General features: G+C 43.9%; 1 protein-coding gene across 3 annotated transcripts in view; it reads left to right on the top strand.

Moving 5' to 3' along the window:
• Positions 1 to 25,600, top strand: part of LOC129696253 (dnaJ homolog subfamily C member 5-like) — a 156,571-nt gene that overhangs the window by 86,333 nt on the left and 44,638 nt on the right. For all 3 annotated transcript variants that reach the window (XM_055633978.1, XM_055633977.1, XM_055633976.1), the window contains 2 exons: positions 5,338 to 5,454; positions 20,766 to 20,900. In XM_055633978.1, coding sequence (XP_055489953.1) covers positions 20,794 to 20,900 — 107 coding nt within the window. In that variant the 5' untranslated portion in view covers positions 5,338 to 5,454; positions 20,766 to 20,793. The remainder of the gene's footprint in view (positions 1 to 5,337; positions 5,455 to 20,765; positions 20,901 to 25,600) is intronic.

Raw genomic sequence — 25,600 nt, 5'->3', positions numbered from 1 at the left:
AAAGAAAGCACATTAGCGCCTCTACTTCCTGAGAAGATTACGGAGAGTCGGTATGTCAAGGAGGACTCTCTCTAACTTCTACAGGTGCACAGTAGATAGCATGCTGACCGGTTGCATCGTGGCCTGGTTCGGCAACTTGAGCACCTTGGAGAGGAAAAGACTACAAAAAGTAGTAAACACTGCCCAGTCCATCATCGGCTCTGACCTCCCTACCAGTGAGGGAATCTATCACAGTCGCTGCCTCAAAAAGGCTGACAGCATCTTCAAGACCATCACCATCCTGGCCACACGCTCATCTCCCTGCTACCTTCAAGTAGAAGGTACAGGTGCCTGAAGACTGCAACGTCCAGGTTCAGAAGCAGCTTCTTCCCCACAGCCAACTCAACTCAAACCAAACTGAACATTAATAGCCCATTATCTGTGTATTTGCATTTTATCTGTTTTATTTATTCATGTGTGTATATATTTATATAATCTCTGAATGTTAAATTGCTGAAAGCCAATCATCCATTTTAAACTGGGTAACTAAACACATGATTAGATTAGCCAAACGCTAACTTAATTCGACCTGCACCGTGTTTCTGTAATCTTGAGAAGTATCAGAAGATATACCCCTCTAGTCCTTGGCCAGACCACTCATCCTCGGATGAGATGTCACTGATTCGGAACCCCCGTTACATTTTGCTGATAACATATAATCAGAACCTTATGACTAGAGCTGAAAACACAGTCTCCCTTTGATGTGGGAATACGAGTTCCCTGTCAACTCTTAACTATAAGGGTCACACCGAATACTCAGCGTTCTTCCAGAGTGGAAATTAGTGTAATGCAAGCCTGAATCAGGCATTGCCCCGCAGTCCTCTGACTGAAAACCCCTTGTCTGAGTCACCAGAGTGCACAACACAATCTCTTCGACCCGCCACTCCACCAGGAATACTGGTATTAAGAGCGTACAGATTATTAAAAATACATTGTTGATTCACAACATGAACCTGCAGGTCAGATAAAAAAAATATATATTATATGCCAGACCAGTTTCCTGCTGGTAACTACCTATCCCAGAGAGCATGGCAATGATGATTCCAATGAACCGACAACTCTACTAACTGAGGAGAAATTAAACCATGTGTTGAGGAAGACTTCAACTACTTTATTCTACTGAGCAGTCTGATAACCTCAATCACAGATGATGAGGTAGTGCTTCCCTGGTCAATATGACCCATATGGCCTGCCAGTTCCATGATGGTCTACCCTGAACCAGGGTAACCAAACTGCTCCTACTTGGAACTTGCAGAGGTTACTTTACAAGGCCCTGCCAATGTCTCTACATCAACCGGATCTATCCCAGAGACAGTGAAAAAATACTAGACAGCCCATGCTGCCAGTAAACCCAAACCTGGGCCGACAGACTGCTCCATTTGGAGTTTTACGGAGGTTAATAACGAGACCTTACCTGCCAGCGTCTCTGACCCCGAGTCGATTTGCTTGTTGGAGCTTCAGCGAAGTCCCATTTGCAGACCCTGTCTTTCATGTTTGTCATTTCTTCAGCTGGTGTGATATTAGATAGCTAATGCCGCTGGCCAACTCCTCTTGTAGTGGCTTGTTCGTCCCCGAGGGAACAGCAAATTTAGAGGCAAGAGCAGGCAGCTCTTCCTTATGCGACTCTCATACATCATGCATTAAAGCATGGGATTCAGGCACATAGTCATGTTCGGAGTCATGCTCAGAGTCAGTTCCATACTGATCTCTGACACTTTCATAGAGTGGGAGAAATAGTGCACCCCGAACCAGGCGTTGCCACATGCGTATGCCTCGGACTGCCTGTACGTGCTTGCATAACACGGAGCATATTTAGTGACACCATCTCCGATAGTCTTTCGAGTGGGAGGAATATTCCAGCCCTGAACCAGGGATAGCTACAGGCATATGACTTGAATTGTCTGTGCATGCTTCCGTAATATGGAGCATAATATTTGGCACCATCTCCACCACTCCTTTCATCTGAGTGGGAGGAATATTGCAACCTTGAACCAGGAGCTGCCGCAGGCGTATGACATGAACTGCCTGTGCATGCCTCCGTAACACGGAGCATAATATATGGTACCATCTCCACCACTCCTTTCATCCGAGTTGGAGGAATATTGCAACCCTGAACCAGGAGCTGCCTCAGGCATGTGATTCACACTGCCTGTACGTGCCTCTGTTAACAGGGAGCATTTCTCGTGCCACCATCTGATTCATCAGATGTCCCAATTGAGTCAAACGGCCAATCATATCTGGCATATACGTGGGGACAGCATCCTGTTGATCCAAATCGTCCTACAGGACTTGTCCCACAGACTTAGCTTTGACTTTGCCCCGACTTGGGGTTGTCAAGCTGCTCCCTCTAGGAGCCGAACCGGGACTAGCTGTGCAGATCGGTGCTCTGTCGGTATCATCATTATACTTACCAGACAGGTTGCACTTGCTAGTGACTCCGAGTCCTTATTCCCCTCTGGAACCTCAACGGAGTGTTTCAGGGAGGAAATAGAGCGCAACCCTGTACTAGACATAGTGGGAGAAATGCTGCAACCCTGCTAGGCATTGTCACAGTTCATATGATTTAAGCATTAGCATAACCCCATAGATTCGACTGCTTTGTTGATCCCCATGGTTGGGCTCTTTTATGAAGGATCTCCAACAGTCCCCTCCACTGAGTGGAAATTATCATGACGCACCCCTGCACTAGGTATAGCTCCACAGATGTCTAATAGACAGCTGAAAAAGGCTTCCCAAGCCAGGAGCTCTTTCCTGGAGCCTCAATGGAGCCGCCCGCTCCAGTGGAGTCCCATTCTGTGTTGAAATGGCAAGTCAAAATTTCCTACACTATATGGTGTATGATAATAAATGTCCTATCTGCTGCGATAGTCACAAACGTGACCGAACAGCAACCGCTATTAAAAACTGTGAGTTCTATTTTAACTACCTTAACCAGTTCTTTTCACAAATTAAAGAATTATGTGTGATATAATAAAATGCCCCAATGAATAGAGCACACACTATATGCTGATACCAGCGTATGCTGTCCCAGCAGCATTTCTATGTTTAAAGGTTTTTAGGCGCTATGGCAGCTGAACCTATCGTTCACTGCCCTGGCCGCGGCTAACACCGGTCGCTGTAACTGAGCAGCGATTCGAAGCATAGCCGCGGCTATATTTAACCGTCTGCTGCTAATTTTTTAGCAGCGAGCTCCCAAGCCGTGCCGGCAGCCCCAAACTCCTAAAGGAGTTTCATGGTGGCTTAAATCCGGACAGCAATAATGAAAACCGAGCTCCTATGGAGCTTCCATGGCGGCCTCCAGAAATCCGCTGCCTGCTCCCGTACGGAGCTCCAATGGCGGCAGCCGCAAGAGCGGCCGCCTCCATGAGCTACTCTAGGATCGCTATCGCAGCGGCCCGCTGAAAGTAAACTTTACTTACCTGCCAGAGCAGTTGCGAACTGCTCCAACCCGCCGCATTGCGTCTCGCGTATTGACCCGCATGCGGACTGGCGGGGTTCTTCACGTAGTCACTCACGTGACTTTGAAATAAAATGAGTTTGACACACCTGCTTCGCCTCCAATTATGCAGGTAATTTTTCGGGCCTTATTTTAAGGTAAAAAATAGCGTCTTCATTGCTGGGAAATACGGTAATTTTCTTATGTATCACGAAGTACAAAGAATACCAAAATAATTTAGAGTTTTTTAAAGATGTGACCAAGAGGATTGATGAGGGCAGGGCAGTAGAAATTGTCTCCATGGACTTCAGCAAAGCTTTTGATGAGGTAGACTGGTCCAGAAGGTGAGCTCATATGAGATTCAGGGTGAGTTAGCCAATTTGATACAAAATTGACTTGCTGGAAGGGTTCAGACAATGGCAGCGGAGGGTTGTTTTTCAGAATGGAGCCCGCAATCAGTGGTGTGTGTTGCAAGGATCAGCGCTGAGACCTTTGTTGTTTGTTAACAATTTGCATGAGAATAGAAGTGAATTTACAGATTATATTAAAATTGATGGAGTCGAGGAGAGTGAAGAAGGTTGTTTGAGGTTCTAGACCATCTGGAAAGTGGGCAAATGGAACTTAACTCAGACAAAGAGCCAAGTTATGCATTTTGAGAAATTAAACCAGGGAAGGACAAATAATAAATGGTAGGGCCTTGGGGATGTATTGTAGAACTAAGAAACCTACGGTATCAGTATATAGTTGCTTGAAAGTGATGACGCAGGCAGATGTGAAAGTGAAAGAGGCAATCCAATGTGGCGCATTTGCTTTTATTGGACCAGGATATTGAGTACGAAAATTTGACATAATGTTACAGCTGTGTGGGACAATGTTGATATCATAACAGGAATATTGTGTGTGGTTCTAGTCACCATTTTATGGAAAATAATTGAATTGAATTGATTATGGTACACAGGGTGTAAAAAAGATTCAATAATATGTTGCTGCTACTGCACCGCTGAGTGATACGGAGATTTTGAATAGGTTGGGACTGTTTTACACAGTGAAAAGGCAGAAGCGTAACTTCATAGAGGTTTGTAAAATTATGAGAAGCATACATAAGGTGGATGATTGCAGTCTATTTCCAAGGGTAGAGAAATCTAAAACTAGAGGGCATAACTTTAAAGAGAGAGGAGAAATAATTTAAAAAGACTCGAGGGGCGAGTTTTTCACGCAGAGGTTGGTGGATATATGGAATGAGCTGCCGTAGGAGATGGTGGAGTGGGTACAAATACAATGTTTAAAAGACATTAGGACAGGTTTTTTGATTGGATAATTTCAGGTGGATATGTGCCAAATACAGGCAATTGGGAAAGGCTCAGGATGCACCTTGGTTGGCATGGATGATTTGAGCTGAAAGTCCTGTTTCCATGCTGTAGATAGACACAACTATAGATAGACACAGAATGCTGGAGTAACTCAGCGGTGCAGGCAGCATCTCTGGAGAGACATAATGGATGTTGTTTCGGGTCGAGACCCTTCTACAGACCTCTCTCCAGAGGATAATGCCTGTCCCACTGAGTTACTCCAGAAATATGAGTCTATCTTCAATGTGAACCAGCATCTGCAGTTCCTTCCTACACACTGTATAACTCTATACTTGTCGGGGACTATTCATATCCAGATATGATTATTTAAGTGAATTACAAGGAAAATATTCTTTACAAACACCTTTATTCTTGATTTCAATTAGCAGCCCGATTGGCTGGAGCAGTGTGCGATGCCTATTAGCTAGCAGTGGGTGAAACACAACACCACCTTTCAGTCCCATTGGTTTCCAGGAGACTCTGACGATAAATGTTTTATTCATTCTGTCCTAGGTTTTATGATTGGAAGGCCAATCAAATACCTGCTTGAACAAAATAAGGAATATAATCCGAGTGACCTGTTTACCTCTTTACTGAGAACTGAGAGCAGCCGCTTTGTCTTCACTGCAGGTAGACTAAATACTGACAATATGTCTTATCTTGTTATATTTGTAATCTGTAGGAATTTCTATAAAACTACTTCAGAGACCATTGTAAGACCATACTATAAATATTACATCTGTGTCTATAATGTCACTAGAAGGCAGCATAACTCGCAAATATATGATCAGTTGTTGATTGTAGCTGGTTATGGAGGCGTTTGGTTACATCAGTTGATGAATGGTTTGTAAATTCAATTTGGCAACTGCTTGTGGTGATATTGCTCATTTTTTTACATTGAATATTCATTTGAGGTCTATCTTGACTGCCTAAAGTTGTACCTTTTGTGAATTATAAAAATATATTACCGTGAAATACCTTTTGTGTTAAACCTAATATCACACTTTTCTTGCACCTTTATATTATCAATGAATCATTTTTTACATTTGCCATGGCCAAATAAATGTGCATTTTATAGGAATTGGTTCTTTGAATTTCATGATCAAATTGGTTTTAGTAGTCTGAGATACTTATAACTATTTGGGCTTTAATCATCGTCAAGACTATTTTGTTTCCACTAGGTGAAATAATAAGTAGTGGGAATCCTGATACGTAAGGTAATACTTTAGGTCTGTGAAGAAGGAAAGTGCAATCTCAATGGACCTGGTCTAAGGACACCTGCTTCTAGCCTATTTTTAATGGATCTGGGCTTCCTGGTATGACCCCAACATCATGGTTTTCCAATGACTTTCCCAAGTTTACAGCTGTAATATATTGATGGTTTTCACTGCTTTCTTTCCCCCAGTTTGGAGCCCTTGAGTCTTTGTAATTAAATTGTGTTATTTGGTTTATTTTTGTTCAATCGATACTTTTCAAGTTCATTCCTATTTAACTACCTTTCATGTAGTCCATTGTCCCCACAACTGCAGTTAAATCTCTCTTTTTGGTAACACTTTCGAGGCCCATGACTCATTTCTGCTCCATTCATCTACATTAAACAAAACCTCCTTGTGATTTTTGTTGTTTGTTTGAGCAGTGCATTAAGGGTTTGTCATTGCAGCAAGAATTGAAACATAAACATGTCTGTGAGTGGCCTCAGTCACAGAGTGCATTTTGTACGTGATAATGTGGCTGCTTTTTATCAGAGTTTCTTCAGTTTCAGGGATGGTGTTATCAGGGCCGGCCTTAGGACGTGCGGGGCCCAATTGGGAATAATTTTCATAGAAGTATATATAAATAATAATAAATGAGTCACGTGTCGTGAGTAATATGACAGTCAGACGGCTTTAAAAAAATCTTAAATCGCGCATGCGCAGATTGTTCTCCTCTCCATAAAAATAAATAAAGTAACAATTCAATTTGCCCAAGGCTTCCAAATCTCCTTCTTTCTGAATTACTGAATGGGTGGGGGGTGGAGGGTGATGGCAGGTGGAAAGATGGTGGGAAAAACGGGAGCACACAGGGACAAGTTGAATCAGTTGTCATCTTATTGAATGACTATACTAGTTCAAGGGACCAATTGGGGGGAGAGTTCCTTCCACAGCGTGTGGGGAGTCTAGCCAGAGGTAAAGTTGCGGGGAGGGCGGGAGTGTAGAGAAGGAGGGGGTCGGGTTCATGCCAGTAACCCACTCACTCACCGCTGCCGCGGCGCTCCGGGCGTGGAGCAACCGCATTGTGGCTTGGGAGGGAAGTAGCTTGCGTGGCTACGAGTGGCCACCATCACCAGACAGTGGAACTGACTGCCATCTCAGTGCCTTCTGCCGGCCCGCTCACCTCTGGCAATGCTCTCCATCTGAACAGTGAGGAGACCAGCTCAAGAGCAAATATCATAGAGCGGAGTGGGTCAGCGGGTGATGGATAACATCACAGCGGGCGGTGAAGCTTATTCCTGTGTCAACGTGAACAAGGGATCAATTGAGGTTACTCGCACTGACATATGGAGTAAGCTCCACCGCCCACTGTCCTGTTATCCATCGCCCGCTGACCCGCTCTTGAGCTGGATCCTGGCATGATCCCCGACCGCCTCCTTCTCAATGCTCCTGCCCTCCCCGCAACTTTACCCCTGGACAAACTACCCACACGCTGTGAAAGGAACTCTCCCCCCTCCCCAGCAGTGCTGTCCTATTTCAGCCGCTTCCCACTTCACAGCCGCTTCCCATCAGCTGCTAGCAATGAGGGATAGACTTGGCTATCCCTCAGTACAGCAACATCATTCTTAATGATGCTGTACTGAGGGATAATGAAGTCTATCTTTCTTGGCTAACACCCCAACCTTCGGCCTCCAAGATGCAGGTACATTTTCTAGCAACGTAACAAAATTTTGAGATTTTAAAAATCAAGTCTGCAATTTATCCCATCAGATAAAGCATAAAACGAAGTTTAATTTGACACCTAATTCAATTTCATATCTTCAGTATTAACAAAGTTATGGCCATTCTCATACTCGGAAAATAGCATCTTGTTCCCTATTGCTTTTCCATTAACTTAACACAAAAGCTGTGATCGAGGACAGTCAAAAGCCCATAACTTTCTTAAAAATTAAGAGAACTGATTGAAATGTTCAGTTATTATAGATTGAAGCTTTCTGAAACAAATATAAAACATCTTAGTTGGACGACATGAAATTAAAGCATATAATTAGTTAGTTACCTAATTGTAGCTAATTACAAAATTGACCGTTGTGACGGAAATAGTAATAAACACCCAGACTGCCTTGAAAATTCAAAAATGTGATATTCTCAAGATCAGAACTTTAATATTATTGTATTATATGCTGTAAGTCCGTAACAGATAGGTAAATAAATTACAATTTCTAGCAATAGACCAAGTCTTTATGGAGAAGATCAGTTGCTGGCTGGTACATTGGCATATCATAATCAGTAGCATCATCATACTCCTCAGATTGTAACCAATAAACTCTGTACACCTTGTTTTTCCTCAACTTTTCAATGTTGGCATTGTAAACTACAAGTTTTTGCTCTTCAAACCATGCATGACATGCCTTTCTGCCCACTACTTTCCCATTAAGAATGTCCTGTAGATTCCATTTCTTAAGAAAAGGATAATTTGTAAAAATAGCCTAAGTATCCAAATAACAAACTAGTCCCATTCACACAAGAATTCACAATATAACATGATTTTTAAATCTCACTGTCTTGAATTTATATGCCAGATGGAAGGAATTTAATGTTTAATTCCCATAAATTAATCTAGAATCGTCCACTCAATATAATCAAAATCTCTGTAGAACCTGCAATATGGTGTTATATATATGTTGCAATCAGTGATGGAAATGGGTTTTAGGAACTAGGGCTAAGGTCCGTAAGGCTGAGGTTGGGAAGAAAGGCGGGGGGTGGAATTGAAGATTGACAAAAGCTGGAGTAGCTCAGCTGGACAGGCAACACAATAACTCTGGAGAGAAGACCCTTCTTCAGACTGAACTGAACTCTCGTCAGTGAGAGTACTTGTGATTGTCTGAAGAAGGGTCTCGACCAGAGGCGCAATCCTCTCCCCAGAGCCCCTGCCCATCCCGCTGAGCCACCACAGACAGGGAGTTGAAGGTAGACACAGAGGGGTACACCTTCAACTTCAGAGCCAAACAAAAAACACAGAGTGCTGGAGGAACTCAGCGGGCAAGGCAGCGTCCCGCAGAGGGAACACATCACTTATCAGGAGCCGCCACGGGCTAGGACTCTCCCCCCCCTCCCCAAAAGAAAGGAACCGCAGATGCATCCGTCACCACAAAACGTATAAGAAGGAACTGCAGATGCTGGAAAATCGAAGGTAGACAAAAATGCTGGAAAAACTCAGCGGGTGAGGCAGCATCTATGGAGCGTAGGAAATAGCTAACGTTTCGGGTCGGGTCTGAAGAAGGGTTTCGACCCGAAACGTTGCCTATTTCCTTCGCTCCACATTGATGACACATTGTATAACTACGTGTTAACTACTGGCTGTTTGTGTCTGATGGCCGTGCAGCGGTTGTTATCCATGTTGGTTTTGTAAAACAATCCGTATGGCGAATGATTCTTAAAAAATCTTTATTTAACAAAGCAAATTTGTATTTCCGTATGAAATATGGAAAATTAACGCGGGGCTCCCCTTAGGCGCAGGGCCGGCCCTGGGTGTTATCGCTCGATGCTCCCATTTCTTCACTATCCCGCAACAATAGCAGGTATTTCTAGGAAAAATACAAAAGGTGGAGGATCAGTTCATTCCAAAGAGGAAAAAAAGATTTGGGGAGTAAGAGACGACCATTACTGACAAGGGAAGTCAAGCCTTTGATAATTAGCAAATTTGCAGATGACACAAAGCTGGGTGGCAAGGTGAACTGTGAGGAGGATGCGATAAGGATGCAGAACGACTTGGACAGGTTGGGTGAGTGGGCAAATGCATGGCAGATGCAGTTTAACATGGATTAATTTAATGAGGTTATCTACTTTGGTGGCAAGAACAGGAACGCAGATTATTATCTGAATGGTGTCAAATTAGGAAAAGGGGAAGTACAACGAGATCTGGGTGTCCTTGTTCATCAGTCACTGAAAGTAAGCAGGCAGTGAATAAAGCTAATAGCATGTTGGCCTTCATAACACGAGGAGTTGATTATAGGAGCAAAGAGGTCCTTCTGCAGTTGTATAGTGCCCTAGTGAGACCACACCTGGAGTATTGTGTGCAGTTTTGGTCTCCAAATTTGAGGAAAGACATTCTTGCTATTGAGTGAGTGCACAAGGTTAATTCCCGGAATGGCGGGACTGTTATATGTTGAAAGAATGCAGCGACTGGGCTTGTATACACTGGAATTTAGAAGGATGAGGGGGTTTCTTATTGAAACATATGATTATTAGGGGATTGGACACGCTAGAGGCAGGAAACATGTTCCCGATGTTAGGGGAGTCCAAAACCCATTGAGAAAGTGTGTGTTGTTTTTCTTATTCTGAACATTTGTTAGATTCTAGCAATGATACTTCTTATCCAGATGCAGATTTCCTAAACAGGAAATATGGCCTCTGGCTTTCTTGATTGGTGGACAAAATGTTGAGACTCGCACATTTTTTCTCAGACCCACTCCTGGTCTCTCAGGATAAACTGGATGAATGGGTTGGGGCTGGTGTCATTAAGAATGAGGTTGCGAGGGAAAGATGGATCAGCCATGATTGAATGGCCGAGTAGACTTGATGGGCCGAATGGCTGATCATCCAAAATCAGTACCCTGTTCCCCATATCCCTTGATTCCGTTAGCCCTAAGAGCTAAATCTAACTTTCTTGAAAACATCCAGTGAATTGGCCTCCACTGACTTCTGTGGCAGAGTATTCCACAGATTTACAACTCTCTGGGTGAAAAGGTTTTTCCTCATCTCAGTTCTAAATGGCCTACCCCTTATTCTTAAACTGTGACCCCTGGTTCTGGACTCCCCCAACATGGGGAACATTTTTCCTGCATCTAGCCTGTCCAATCCCTTAAGGATTTTATATGTTTTTATAAGATCCCATCTCATCCATAGACAATACAATAGACAATAGGTGCAGGAGTAGGCCATTCGGCCCTTCGAGCCATTCAAAGTGATCATGGCTGATCATCCCCAATCAATACCCCGTTCCTGCCTTTTCCCTATTTCCCCATCTGCCCTATCTTTAAGAGCCCCATCCAGCTGTCTCTTGAAAGCATCCAGAGAACCTGACTTTCCCCGCCCTCTGAGGCAGAGAATTCCACACACTCACAACTCTCTGTGAGAAAAATTGTTTCCTTGCCTCTGTTCTGAATGGCTTACCCCTTATCCTTAAATCCTTCTAAATTCCGGTGAATCCAAGCCCAGTCGACCCATTCTTTCATCATAGGTCAGTCGCTAACCTGGTGAACATACGCTGCACTTCCTCAATAGCAAGAATGACCTTCCTCAAGTTAGGGGACCAAAACAGCACACAATACTCCAGGTGTAGTCTCACCAAGGCCCTGTACAACTGCAATAGGATCTCCTTACTCCTATACTCAAATCCTCTTGCTATGAAGGCCAATATGCTGTACCTGCATGCTTACTTTCAGCTGTGATGATGTTATAGCTCTATAATCCAATTTTTACTTCCTTCTACTACCTCTCATTGTCTAGATTTTACATACATTATCTCCATTCACCCATTCTCCATCCCCACTCCCCAAAGGAAGGGTTTGTTTGATGCCACTGGGCCTGTACTCGCTGGAGTTTAGAAGGATGAGGGACACCTCATTGAAACTAACAGAATAATGAAAGACACAGATAGAGTAGATGTGGAAAGGATGTGGAAAGAAATGCAAGAATTTAATTGTCCTATCTGGGATACATGACAAAAGGGTGGTGTGGGGGAAGGGGGGGGGGGGGGTGAAGGGGGGTGGGAAAAAGGGGGGGGAGTTTGGGGAAGGGGGGGTGGGTTTGGGAAAGAGGGGGTTGTGGGGGGGAGGGGGGGGGGGGGGGAGAAGGGGGGTGGGGGAAGGAGAGGGGGGTGGGAGATGGGGGGAGGGGTTGGGGAAGGGGGGTCTGGAGAATGGGGGTGCTGGAAAGGGCGTTACCTTCATAGTGGGGAAGGGGGGGGTCTGCGGGAGTGCGTTTGGAAGGGGGGTGAGTGTGGGAAGGGAGGGTGGTCGCAGCAGACGCAGCTCGCACTCTGCTCACCCTGCACCTTCAGCATTACGACTTCACTCAGACTTCCAGTTCAACTTAACAGCTCCCGGCCCACGCTGCTCTCTGCCCGCATACTGCTCACGAACTCAGCCCCGCCTCTGGGAATTTATTCTCCGCGGGTGCCGGAAAGGGCGTTACCTTCATGGTGAGTGACAGGGGAGAAGACCAATCTGCTGATCTCACAATTTTTTAAATCATCATAACGTTTCTAATCTTTCACCGATCGGACAAAAACTTCATGCGTTTGGAACAGAGGGGAATGGTGAGTAAGGTGGCAAAAAATCCTAGTGATATAGGTTACCGATTTTGCGCAAATTTACTCAAAAATTATTAACCCTCCCCGCGCAATATACCCTCACCTTCTCTTTTATGACTGGGAAGTGGTCTTCGATGAGCGTTGTTAGTGGACGTTTTAGGAGATAGGACTGAAAAAATGTCCGCTATTCGGAGGTTTTCGTTATTTGGATCTTCGGATAAAAGGTTGTGCACCTGTAGTATAGATAGAAGATAGATAGAATGTTAATTAATACAGGTGTCAGGGGTTATGGAGACAAGGCAGGAGAATGGGTTCAGGAGGGAGAGATAGATCAGCCATGATTGTTCCATACTGGTGTGGTGGGCCGAATGGCCAATTCTGCTCCAATGCTTTATGACTTTGAGAGGCACATGAGAGGATAATGGGAACTGGGCATAGCTGCAATTTGAAACTCAGAAATCAGTGCTTGGGAAGCATAAATTGAACAGGGGTCCTCTTTTCATGTTGCACTTTTGTGAGGGTGGTATCATACTATATATAATCCCTTGCCTTGTCATGGAATGGAGACAAAGAAGTTGAAGTGGATCTGATCACAGGAAGAAAATAAAGCAAAACAGAAACACACTGCAGAAAACCATAAGAAGTCAAATAATTGCATCAAAGTCAACGGGTTAAACATCATATTTCAAACTGCAATGAAAGTATTCTACCGGTCCATCCCACAAATGTTGATATTTAAAACAATTCCTCCACTTTGATGGCCTCGAAAAGATCATCCACACATTTATCTCCTCCCACCTAGATTACTGCAACTCTCTTTACACTGGCATCAGCCAATCTTCCCTGTCCTGCCTGCAACTGGTCCGAAACACCGCAGCGAGACTCCTGACGGGCACCCGAAAAAGGAACCACATCACCCCGATCCTGGCCTCTCTCCACTGGCTCCCTGTGCGGTTCCGTATACATTTCAAGACCCTCCACTATGTCTACAAAGCCCTCAATGGGCTTGCCCCGTCCTACATTAAAAGTCTTCTCACCCACCACTCCACCTCCAGGTCCCTCAGATTGGCCGACTTGGGGTTGCTGAATATCCCGCAGTCTAGGCATAAGCTCAGGGGTGACCACGCCTTTGCGGCTGCAGCACCTAGACTGTGGAACAACATCCCCTTTCCCATCAGAACTGCCCCCTCCATCGACTCCTTTAAGTCAAGACTAAAAACATATCTATACTCCCAAGCCTTTCCTGACGTCCACTGAGTGAGGGCTATATGTATATATGTATGTAGTTTGTTTGTTTATACTATTCTTATAACAAATGTAAAGCACTTTGGCCTACGAGAGTTGTTTTTTAAATGTGCTATATAAATAAATGTGACTTGATTTGACTATTTTCACTGCATCATAGACATCCCAATGAGGCCATTGTTGGCATGATTAATTACAGCTTACCGGAATTAGTTTGAATGCGAAGCCCATAGTGCTAGTGTACGGGGTGATCGCTATTCAGGGCGGACTTGGTGGGCAAGAGGGCCTGTTTCCATGCTGTACTCTAAAGTCTAAATCAGCGATGTTTTGGCCATGAGTGCCAGCAGGTAATTCCAAGAAAGGTCACTGGGTGGCAGTATGTGCCAAATGTTCAGAATTATAGAAGAGAAACAGCAGGTTGAACAACACGGGCTCAGAAATAAGTCTGGATGTAAAGTGAAGTCTAAGTGGAACTAGAGGGTATTTCATGAAAAATAGCTTACATATTTTAAAATAAATGATGGATTATTTTTTCCTGAACGTTAACTGAGTTCCACTACAGCTTTGAGAATGTGTAATCATTCTCCCACATTATTCACCTTCCCTTGGTTTAATTCCACTAAGGAATAAGCTTATGTTCCAGGGAGAGAGGTGGAATCAGTGCAATCGGTGTAGAGGTTGTGGTCAGGCTTGAAGATTGTGGCTTTTGTCTTCTAATAGTGTTTTTGGAACAAATATCTGCTCGCCCATAAGTTAATATTGGAAAAGAAAGAGGTGGCGGTAAAACTGACTGGGAACTGTGTAGAACTGAAAGACTTCATAGATACATAGGAAATAGGTGCAGGAGTAGGCCATTCGGCCCTTCGAGCCAGCATTGCCATTCATGGCTGATCATCAACAATCAGTACCCTGTTCCTGCCTTCTCCCCATATTCATTGATTCCGCCAAGGGTCTTAACCCGAAATGTCGCCCATTCCTTCTCTCCAGAGATGCTGCCTCACCCACTGAGTTACTCCAGCATTTTTGAGTAGTCCTAAGAGCTCTCTTTTGAATGCATCCAATGAGTCGACCTCCACTGCCTTCTGAAGCAAAGAATTCCACAAATTCACAACTCTCTGGGTGAAAATGTCCTACCCCTTATTCCTAAACTGTGGCCCCTGGTTCTGGACTCCCCCAACATCGGGAACATGTTTATTGCATCTAGCGTGTCAAATCCCTTAATAATTTAATATGTTTCTATAAGATACCCTCTCATCCTTCTAAATTCCAGTGCATACAAGCCCAGTCGCTCCATTCTTTCATCTTATGACAGTCCCGCCATCTGGGGAATTAACCTTGTGAACCAACACTGCACTCCCTCAATAGCAAGAGTGTCCTTCCTCAAATTAGGAGACCAAAACTGCACACAATACTCCAGATGAGGTCTCACCAGGGCCCTGTACAACTGTAGAGGGACCTCTTTGCTCCTGTACTCAAATCCTCTCATTATTAAGGCCAACATGCCATTAGCTGTCCTCACTGCCTTCTGCACCTGCATACTTACTTTCCGTGACTGATGTACAAGTACACCCAAGTCTCGTTGCACTTCCCCGTTTCCTAATCTGATACCATTCTGATGACTTCCCAAGTCTGACCAGTGGTGGGCAATGTTCCTGGGTTGTCGGTTAAAATTGCTGAATTCCTAGAAATTAGAAACCTTGTTTGTCCCTGTCACTGAGTCAAACGTTTTCAGTCCCTTTTATGTAATGGTTGGCTTGTGAGTTGGCCAGAGGACAAGGCCTTCAATAGGATATAATAAGCAAGGTCTGTCTTTCTTCTTATGTCTGTTCCGCACACACAATATCCACAGCTGACACTTTCCTGTCTGACATTAGCCAGAGTGATTAGATGTGATTTAAAAACCTATGATTGATATGCAGTAAACAAAGGAATTTTGCTGCATTTGGGAAGAGGGGCCTGGTGGGAAATATTTCAGCTTTGAATGCCACCAGCCACCAGGTGGCAACCAAAATACACTAGATCACACAACTTGTTTGGATCAGCTATTATAAAAGCTGCCACAAAAACTTCACGATTACGGTAAGAGCCTAATTGTGGCTTGATTCAACTTGCATGGCACAAACATTTTGGCCTAAGCTTCCCCTTTCCTCTCAACATTGAGAGTTAACAAAAAATCCAGGACCAGGCCTGAGGACATGTAACATATTGCATACGTTACATGAAGGAACCCTCTACCTACTCCCACTTTGCCTATCTCCAAGACACCCTTAAAATATATTGTGGAAATAAAGCGTAGGAAATACATTCAGCAATGCCTGGCATCTGGTGTCAGCCAAAGCAGGCACCAGATGCAGGAATCAGACCAATATAATAAAGAAGGTACACAAAAATGCTGGAGAAACTCAGCGGGTGCAGCAGCATCTATGGAGCGAAGGAAATAGGCAACGTTTCGGTCCGAAATCCTTCTTCAGACTGAGGGGGGGGGGAGAAGGAAGGAAAAAGGAGGAGGAGGAGCCCGGGGGCGGGGGGGGGGGAGGAGACAGCTTGAGGGTTAAGGAAGGGGAAGAGACAGCAAGGGTCTCATATAATAAATATAATATAATAAAGAGTTCAATGCACAAATATAGTCTGATGGCATTTTAAATCCCATTGAGAAACCTTTCCTCCATAAAGATTTCAGCTTGTTATGATCAGGATTACTTGGTCAACATTAGGCCTAACCAGTGCATGAAGAGGTGGGAATAAAACAGATATAGAATTGAAATATAACCACTATCTCTTGAGAAAGAAATATGTTTTCATGTATTTTATCGTGACAGATATTGGTATTAGTTTATTATTGTCAAGTGTCCTGAGGTACAGTGAAAAGCTTTTGTCTGTGTGCTACCTAGTCAAATCAAATCAAATCATACCGAACATGAGTACAACCAAGTCATACACAAGTACAACAGTTAGTGCAAAGAGAAAAATATCAACGTGAGGAATATGGTATTACAGCATTACATTACAGAGAAAGAGTCCAAGAACTGCAATGATGTAGGTTGGAAGACCAGGACTAGAGCCTAGCTGATGGCTCATGAGGACCATTCAGTAATCTGCTACGTGCTTTCAACCTTTTGTATCTTCGGCCCTGTTGGAAAGGGGAGCAGAGGGAATGACAGGGTTAATTAATAGTTCTTGGTTATGTTGACACAAGGAACTGCAGATGCTGGTTTACCAAGAAAGGCACAAAGTACTCAAGTAACTCAGTGAGTTAGGCGGCATTTCTGGATGATATTTCATTGAGTCATAAAGACATACAGTTGTACAGCACAGAAACAGGCCCTTCCGCTCAACTCATCCAAGCCCCATCTAAGTGCCCCAGATGCTTGCATTTGACCCATATCCCTCTAAACCTTTCCTACCTTTGTATCTTTAAAATGCTGTTATAGTACCTGTCTCAACTACCTCCTCTGGCAGCTCGTTCCATATATCCACCAGCTACTGAAGTAAAAAAAATGCTCCTCAGGTTTGTATCAAATCTTGTCGTTCTCACGTTAAACACTTGTCCTTTTATTTTTGATTCCCCTACCCTGGGTAACAGACTCTGTATCCCCCCCTTGTTTACCAATAATGGCACAAGAGATGCTGCCTGACCTGCTGGGTTACTCCACCACTTTGTTGACTGCTTTCTTGAGGCAGCATGAAGTGTAGATAAAGTCAATGTGGGCTGCTTTCTCAAGGCTGCTTGAAGCTTAGATGGAGTCTGGTGTTGAGGATGGTATGTGTGATGGACTGGACAATTTACACTTATACAACTTACACAGTTTACACTTACACCAAGCCAATTAACCTACTAACCTGTACGTCTTTGGAGTGTGGGAGAAAACCCATGCAGGTCACGGGGAGAACGTACAAACTCCGTACAGACAGCACCTCTAGTCGAGATCGAACCCGGGTCTCTGGCACTGCAAGCACTGTAAGGCAACAACTCTACCGCTACACCACAATGCCGCCAATGTTGGCTTTGGAAGAGCTGTCCCCAGACCACGTGGCTGACAGTCGATGAGGGAGTGGAGGACAGGCGTGGGGGAGGGGGAAGAACAATGGAGGACCCGGCGTGGGGAGATCGCGTGATGGGGGTGGGGGGAAGGATAATGGGGAGGGAGGGATCGAAAATTCCATGCATGCTGTACTCCTCTCGCATGCATCTATCTTTGATTCTAATATTCTCTGACTCGCCACCATTAACTTCCGACCTTGGTTCAGTCTTTACATTTCCCCTCATATCTCTTCCTCTTTCGGCCACCCCTTAAATCCCAAAATGTTACTTCTAATCTCCCAGCTATGCCTACTTTGCCACCATTATGTTTTAGTTAAAACCAATGTTACACATACCATTTTATACTGTTACATATTAGTTTATGTTTAATACAAAGATATAAATGTATTTATTAAGATCACAAAGGTGCAAAAGTAGAAATAAGTAACTTGTTTAGTGCCTTGATCACTAGATAAATGATTTAATTAAGTGCTGCTAAATGGCTAACAATCACATGAGGCTAAATAAAATAAGCTGATGTCTGATTACGTAAAATAGCTGACATCTGCTGGCTATGATAAATGTTGTAATTAAGTGTTTTTCTATATAACTTCCATAGATCTTATAGAGACATAAAATTCTTAAGGGATTGGCCAGGCTAGATGCAGGAAAAATGTTCCCGATGTTGGAGGTGTTCCGAACCCAGGGTCACAGTTTAAGAATAAGGGGTAGGCCATTTAGGACTGAGATGAGGAAACATTTTTGCACCCAGAGAGTTGTGAATCTGTGGAATTCTCTGCCATAAAAGGCAGTGGATGCCTATTCACTGGATGCTGTAAAGAGAGAGTTAGATTTACCGCTTAAGGCTAAAGGGAGAAGAGGAAATAGCAGGAACGGGGTACTGATTTTAGATGATCGATGGCCAACTCCTGCACCTATTTTTCTATGTTTCTGTTTCCATTAATTGTTTGTTGTGAATTGTTCCCAAATAGTAATTTTCCAGATTTTAACTATCTCCCTTTGACCACATGTGAGCAAATCTCTTTGGTTAATGAAACTCGTAGCAATTGTTTGTCCCAATCAGAAATATATAACGCATATAATAATTCATTCCATGAGCAGAATTAATGCAAAATAATTAATTGTACACTCTGGAGTTTAGAAGGATGAGAGGGGATCTCATTGAGACATATAAGATTGTTCAGGGTTTGGACACGCTAGAGGCAGTAAACATGTTCCTGATGTTGGGGGAGTCCAGAACCAGGGGCCACAGTTTAAGAATAAGCCAATTAGAATGGAGACAAGGAAACACTTTTTCTCACAGAGAGTGGTGAGTCTGTGGAATTCTCTGCCTCAGAGGGCGGTGGGGGCAGGTTTTCTGGATACTTTCAAGAGAGAGCTAGATAGGGCTCTTAAAAATAGCGGAGTCAGGGGATATGGGGAGAAGGCAGGAACGGGGTACTGATTGGGGATGATCAGCCATGATCACATTGAATGGCGGTGCTGGCTCGAAGGGCCGAATGGCCTACTCCTGCACCTATTGTCTATTGTCTATTGTCGCTCTCTCAGGTCAGATGATCAGCTGCTCCTGATTGAGCCAAAGACTAAGCGGAAGCTCAGAGGGGACCGTGCCTTTGCTGTGTCGGCTCCGAGATTGTGGAATGAATTGCCTCTGCACGTTAAACAGGCTCGAAGGGCCGAATGGCCTACTCCTGCACCAAATTTCTATGTTAAACAGGCCCCTTCTCTAGCTGTTTTTAAGTCACTCCTGAAGACATATCTATTCTCCATGGCCTTTGTAGACCAGTGAGGTGTTGAATTGTTTATTAACTTTATTTGCTTGGTTTTGCTGCGTTGTTCGTACTCGTGTTTTATGTTTTTTAATTTATTGTTTGGATTTTTGTATGTAATTTATGCGCCTCGTGTTAGTTGTATGTTCTGTTGTTCTGCCTGTTTTATGATGTCTTGCTTGTTTTCTTTTTTCTGTACAGCACTTTGGTCAGCTTTGGTTGTTTTTAAGGTGCTTAACAAATAAAGTTATTATTATTATTATTATTATTATTATTATTATTATTATTATTATTATTATTATTATTATTATTATAATATGCAAGATTCTTCAAATTGTAGTTTGATGTGCTCATTCTGATATAAAAATGTCTGTCTAGGATCACAAAACCTGCTGCGAAAGCTGTTCAATTACAGTAAGAACATAAGATTATTCCAGCTGTCACGTACTGTTAGGAGGAATTTCTTTAGCCAGAGGGTGGTCAAATCTGTGGAATTCATTGCCAGAGACAGCAACGGAGGCCAAGTCATTAGGTATTTTTAAAATGGAGACTGGTAGTTTCTTGATAAGTAAAGGTGTCAATGGTAACGGGAAGAAGACTGGAGAGCGGGGTTGAGAGCAATAAATGATCAGGTGGCCTAATTCTGGTCCTCTGTCTTATGAACTTATGAACTTATGTTTCTTTTGTGAGTGAAAGTATATTCGCTTAAAGTTTCATTTCTATTCAGAATGCAGCGAAAGCACATAGATCCCTGTGGATCTCTCTGGAAATTGGGAAGTGGAGCACCCTGTGGTGCTTCATCCATCAGGCTTTGTACTATCAACCAAGGATGAGGGTGTCAGCCCAGCATTTGTCAAAGGGCAATCCCAAGGCAGGTTGTTTAATTGAAACATAACAATTAAATTCTAAGATCCAGAGGAGCCAGCAGACCTTCAACTGGAGACCAGGCCCTGGGCCAGAAGCAACCTATGCCCCATGCATACCTGGGCACTCTGGAATTGCTGTTCCTGTACAGATGCAGGGCAGGGAATGCTTGCATATTTGCAAACAAATGTGATGTCCATTTTTGCTGTGCGTGTATATAATGGTAGTTGAGAATATCTCTTTTAAAGCACAGGTGGAAAACAAGGAAAGTACTTAACAACATAAAACAATTATGGGGGCTTTGTAATTAATGTAATGTTTACACTGATTAATATTCCAAGACTCAACATGTAGCAATTGGCTTAAAAAGCAAGACTTGATTATAAAATCTTTCCACATGGATACCCAGCAAGACGAGCACAGAACTGTGGGTCAATTCATCCAATATTTCAGTAAGTAAGCTGTAATATTTTAATCTTCTGCCTTATAAAGTTTAGTTCCATTTTATTTTACAGGCACCAGATACAAGCACCTTAAGTTAAAATGGCTGATCAAAGACAGCGTTCACTTTCTACCTCAGGGGATGCACTTTATCAAATTCTAGGTTTAGAGAAAGGAGCATCACACGAGGAAATAAAGAAATCCTACAGGTATGTAATCCTTCAGGTGCATGAAGTAGTTCAGCAAATGCCCCAACAAAGGACAATCTGTGAACAACAACATTGTGAACAGTTTTGGGCACCATTTCTGAGGAAGGATGTGCTGGCTCCAGAGAGGGTCTGGAGGAGGTTTACAAGAATGAGTAGGTTAACATATACCTGTGGTATGATGAGCGTTTGATGGCACTCGGCCCGCTGGAGTTTAGAAACATGAGGGAGGACCTATTTGAAACGTACAGAATTGTGAAAGGTTTAGATAGAGTGGATGTGGAGAGGATGTTTCCACTAGTAGGAGAGTCTAGGACTACAGGTCATAGCCTCGGAATTAAAGGACGTTCTTTTTGGAAGGAGATGAGGAGGAATTTCTTTATTCTAAGGGGGGAGAATCTGTGCGGGCCAAGTCAGTGGACATATTTAAGGCAGAGATAGATAGATTCTTGATTAGTACAGGTGTCAGAGGTTATGGGGAGTAGAGAGGAAAATGGGGTTAGGAGGGAGAGATAGATCAGCCATGATTGAATGATGACATAGACTTGATGGGCCGAATGGTCTAATTCGGCTCATATCTCATTGAATCGAATTGAATCGAATTGAATCCTTTATTTGTCATTCAGATCTTTCGGTCTGAACGAAATGTCGTTGCCTGCAGCCATACATGTAATAATAAACAACACACAATAAACACAAATTAACATCCACCACAGTGAGTTCACCAAGCACCTCCTCACTGTGATGGAGGCAAAAGTCTTAGGGTTGCTGTCTCTTCCCTCCTCTTCTCCCTCTGCGCTGAGACGATACCCCACCGGGCGATGGTAAGTCAGTCCTGCGGTTCAAGCTCCGCGGCCCAGGGATGGTCGAAGCTGCCGCCCTCCAGTCCAGTGGACGCAGTTGTTGCCACGGGAGCTCCGGAAAACAGGCATCAACCTGTGACCCGCGAGCTCCCGACGATGTCATCCACTGGCCCGCGGCCGAGCCCTGGATTCAGGTCGCCGCCGCCAGAACGCCGCCTCAGCCGACGGAGCACCGTCTCCGCCCCGCACCGGGCTGCCCACACGGGAGCGTCTCAGCCCCGCACCGGGCCGCCCACACGGGAGCGCCTTCCAGCTGGGAGCCGGGCCGCCCACACGGGAACGCCTTCCAGCCCCGCACCGGACCGCCCTCACAGGAGTGTCTCAGCCCCGCTCCGGGCCGCCCCTACGGGAGCGCCTTCCAACCGGGAGCCGGGCCGCCCTCACAGGAGTGTCTCAGCCACGCGCCGTCCACCCTCACCGGAGTGCCGAGTCGAGCCGCTCCCCGAACGCCGCCGCAGCTCGAAGACGGTCAGCCTCGCGTTGGTAAGTCCTGGCTGGCTCTACCTCTGGATCCTCGAGGTCAGTTGCAGGTTGGAGGCCGCCAGCTCTGCCATTAGGCCTCAGCTCAGACGGGGGACGAGAAGGGGGATACGACAAGAAAGTCGCATTTCCCCGAAGGGAGAGAGAGAAAGCCCCGTTTCACCCCCCCCTCCCACACACAACCTAATAAACAAGTTAAAGTTAAAACAGACGGACGGCAGGCGAGCCGCAGCCGTTTCACAGCACCACCACTTCCGGAATGATCCTATGATAGAAACATAGAAAATAGGTGTAGGAGTAGGCCATTCGGCCCTTCGAGCCTGCACCGCCATTCAATATGATCATGGCTGATCATCCAACTCAGTATCCTGTGCCTGCCTTCTCTCCATACCCCCTGATCCCTTTAGCCACAAGGGCCACATCTAACTCCCTCTTAAATATAGCCAATGAACTGGCCTCAACTACCTTCTGCGGCAGAGAATAGTAAGATTAAACGAGAACTTACCAGTTTGAAGTTTGATCTGTATTTTATGAGGAGGAACGTTGAGGGAATACATGAAAGAAGCCCGCTACGACGCATGCGTGTCATCCTTCAAAGCAGCGGTGTGAGGTCACAGATACCCTATATTGACCTAAAATAGCAAGATTATCAAAGAGATACCAGCTTAAGATATGACCCTATGAGGGTGGGAGCGGAGGGCATGTATTCCCTCAACGTTCCTCCTCATAAAATACAGATCAAACTTCAAACTGGTAAGTTCTCGTTTAATCTTACTATTTTACTTCGGAGTCACGTGAGGGACTCCATGAAAGATTTCAAAGCTCTGTGACCTCATGCCGTGGAAACGAGTCCATGCTTCACAACTGTCTTGGTAGTTAGAGAGAAATTGTTAATTATATTCAAAGCATTCATACCAATTATTTAATGGAAATGATAAATAATATCGAATTAATTCAAATCATAACCCTGTATTCTTCAGGGATAAATTATCATACAGAACTTAAAATTGTTCCCCGAAAAAACGTTCCCATACTGCTAACTGGTTTGTTAACATTTCTGAAACGTTTTCTCCGACAACCATCCTGCAATCCTGAGGATTTGGTCCATGGATACATCAAGGTGTTTTGCTGCAGATGTAGCTGCAGCCCTGGTGGGGTGAGAATTAAATATGTTATTGTCCACTCCCGCCTATCATATCCCATATTTCAGCCACCGCGAAATGGTCTGAGTTACACTCTATGGTACAGTATCTTATAGCTGATTAAACGCCAATTCCTTGCCTCTGATAGCCTTTTTTCTTTACTGTATAACAAAACCGTACTTTACTATACAGAGGCATTGTCCTCCGGGTAGGCCATCAATTCTATGACCTGCCCCGCTAATCCTGGCCTATTTTGTTTAATAATACGGTCCTGGATCACAAACTCAATCTTCGTGCCGCAATAGTGAAGCCATCCAGTCTTACTTTTAGCAATAACTGGAGCTTATGCACTGTGACTAGCGCTATCAGCATTACCATTTCTAGTTAGTTATCCAGATTTAATGCTGTAGCCGGCGACCAATCCCTTAGCAAGATCAAAGCCACACTTACATTCCAAATATAGTTATCTTACTGTTTCTTGCCATTATTAACTTGACAATGCACTTTCGGCATTATTCACAGTGCTGAAACACAGTCCTCCATATTGCAGGCTGGTAAGCAACTGTAGCACCCCCGGAACATCCTTATTTCTGTGGTCCAGAAAGTTATCATGGCAGTAATTAGTCCATTTTAATATGACCTAAATACTGTTATAGAGTAGACCTTCTTCGTGCTGCTGTGATCATGTCCACAGTTCTTTTGATAGCCCCATGTCCCATAGCGGTGTTTTAGAGTCTACAACCTACTAAATCAATATTTTCTATGACATGGATAGGTATCCTCAGTTACTGGATGCACCAGCAACTTAGGACTACGTCTACCGTTATACATGGTTCCAGCACCATGTCCTGTACCCCGGAAAAACCATAGTTGGGTAAGCCAATCAGGTACTAAGACATCCCCAATGCCGATTCCTGTTGAATGTCCCTTCGTACCCCAAATTTATAAATAGACAAGGAGGTAATACATAAATGAAAAACCCCTCCCCTAGTGCAGTGAAACAGCATCTGTAGCTTCTGCCTCAGGATCTGGTATCAATGATACATACCTCGGTAACTGGTGATTTAACCCCGGATGCAATTCTAATATCCGGCCTTACCTACTTTACTGATTTTAGCAAATACCATCTATCCAAAATCCATTTAGTACTTCCAATAATTTTTCGTGGCCTGGTGTCTGCCACTGATTTAGTATCCCTGGTAGATACGTAGCCCATAACCAAATATTCCTTTGGACACACCATTCCCAAGTTTAATTTGCCAATTCATCACAAGCTGGTGATATCTTTCCACCCATATGACTTAAATATGCCATCACCGAGGTATTATCTATCTACCATCTACCATGCTGCAGTTTCATTCCTGAGCAATAAGATTTTTGCCCATGAAATGCACTTAACATTTCTAACCCTTAGTGTTATGTAGGTTAGCTTCTTATATATTCCATCTCCCCCATAGCTCGAGATGGTATCAGTTGTACCATAACCAATTGCACTGGCATCTGTTTGTAATAGCACAGCCGAGTTGACCTCTGTGGCTTTCCATATTAGTAAGTCATTAACATATTAAATGTGTTAATGGTGTCAATTTTGACTTAAGTGGATGGACAATGCATCCCAGCTGCACAAACAATTGATTAGTGGCAACCACTGCCTAACATGCCGATTCCTAAGTTATTCCCACAATAAGGATATCATCCAACTATACCATAATTCTATGATTTTGGTGTTGCAGCAGTCCCAACACTGGTTTAAAAATTTTTCCCCCAGTTTGAAATTGAATAGCAAGGATCTTAAATTAATACTTCCCATAGACTAGCCTGCTGCACACTAAATCTTTGCACTGCTAAACATATCCATTTTTAAAATGAATATATTGCACAACATTGTGAAGTATTGATAATCCATAATAATACGGCATCCCCCATCTTTCTTATTTCTAATAAAGATGTTTGAGACAAATCCTGTTGTTCAGGTTTAGTTTATTTCATACCAGCATGTATATCTATCCGGTTATGTACTGGAGGGTTTTGTTCGTGTAGAACTCTATCAGATATCCCTTAAAACTGCTAAGGATATATCTGTCCATGGATATATTACACCAAGCATCAACATGAAGTTGCAATATCCCCCCAATGTCTTCCCCAGAAATCCTTTGGATGCTTTAATCAGCCCCAAAGTCAAGCCACCACGCCAATTCTTTACCTGTTTAGACAGGTC

This window comes from Leucoraja erinacea, chromosome 4 (assembly GCF_028641065.1).
Source record: "Leucoraja erinacea ecotype New England chromosome 4, Leri_hhj_1, whole genome shotgun sequence".
Classification (NCBI taxonomy): Eukaryota; Metazoa; Chordata; class Chondrichthyes; order Rajiformes; family Rajidae; genus Leucoraja; species Leucoraja erinaceus.
This window is presented reverse-complemented; position numbering and strand designations above follow the sequence as displayed.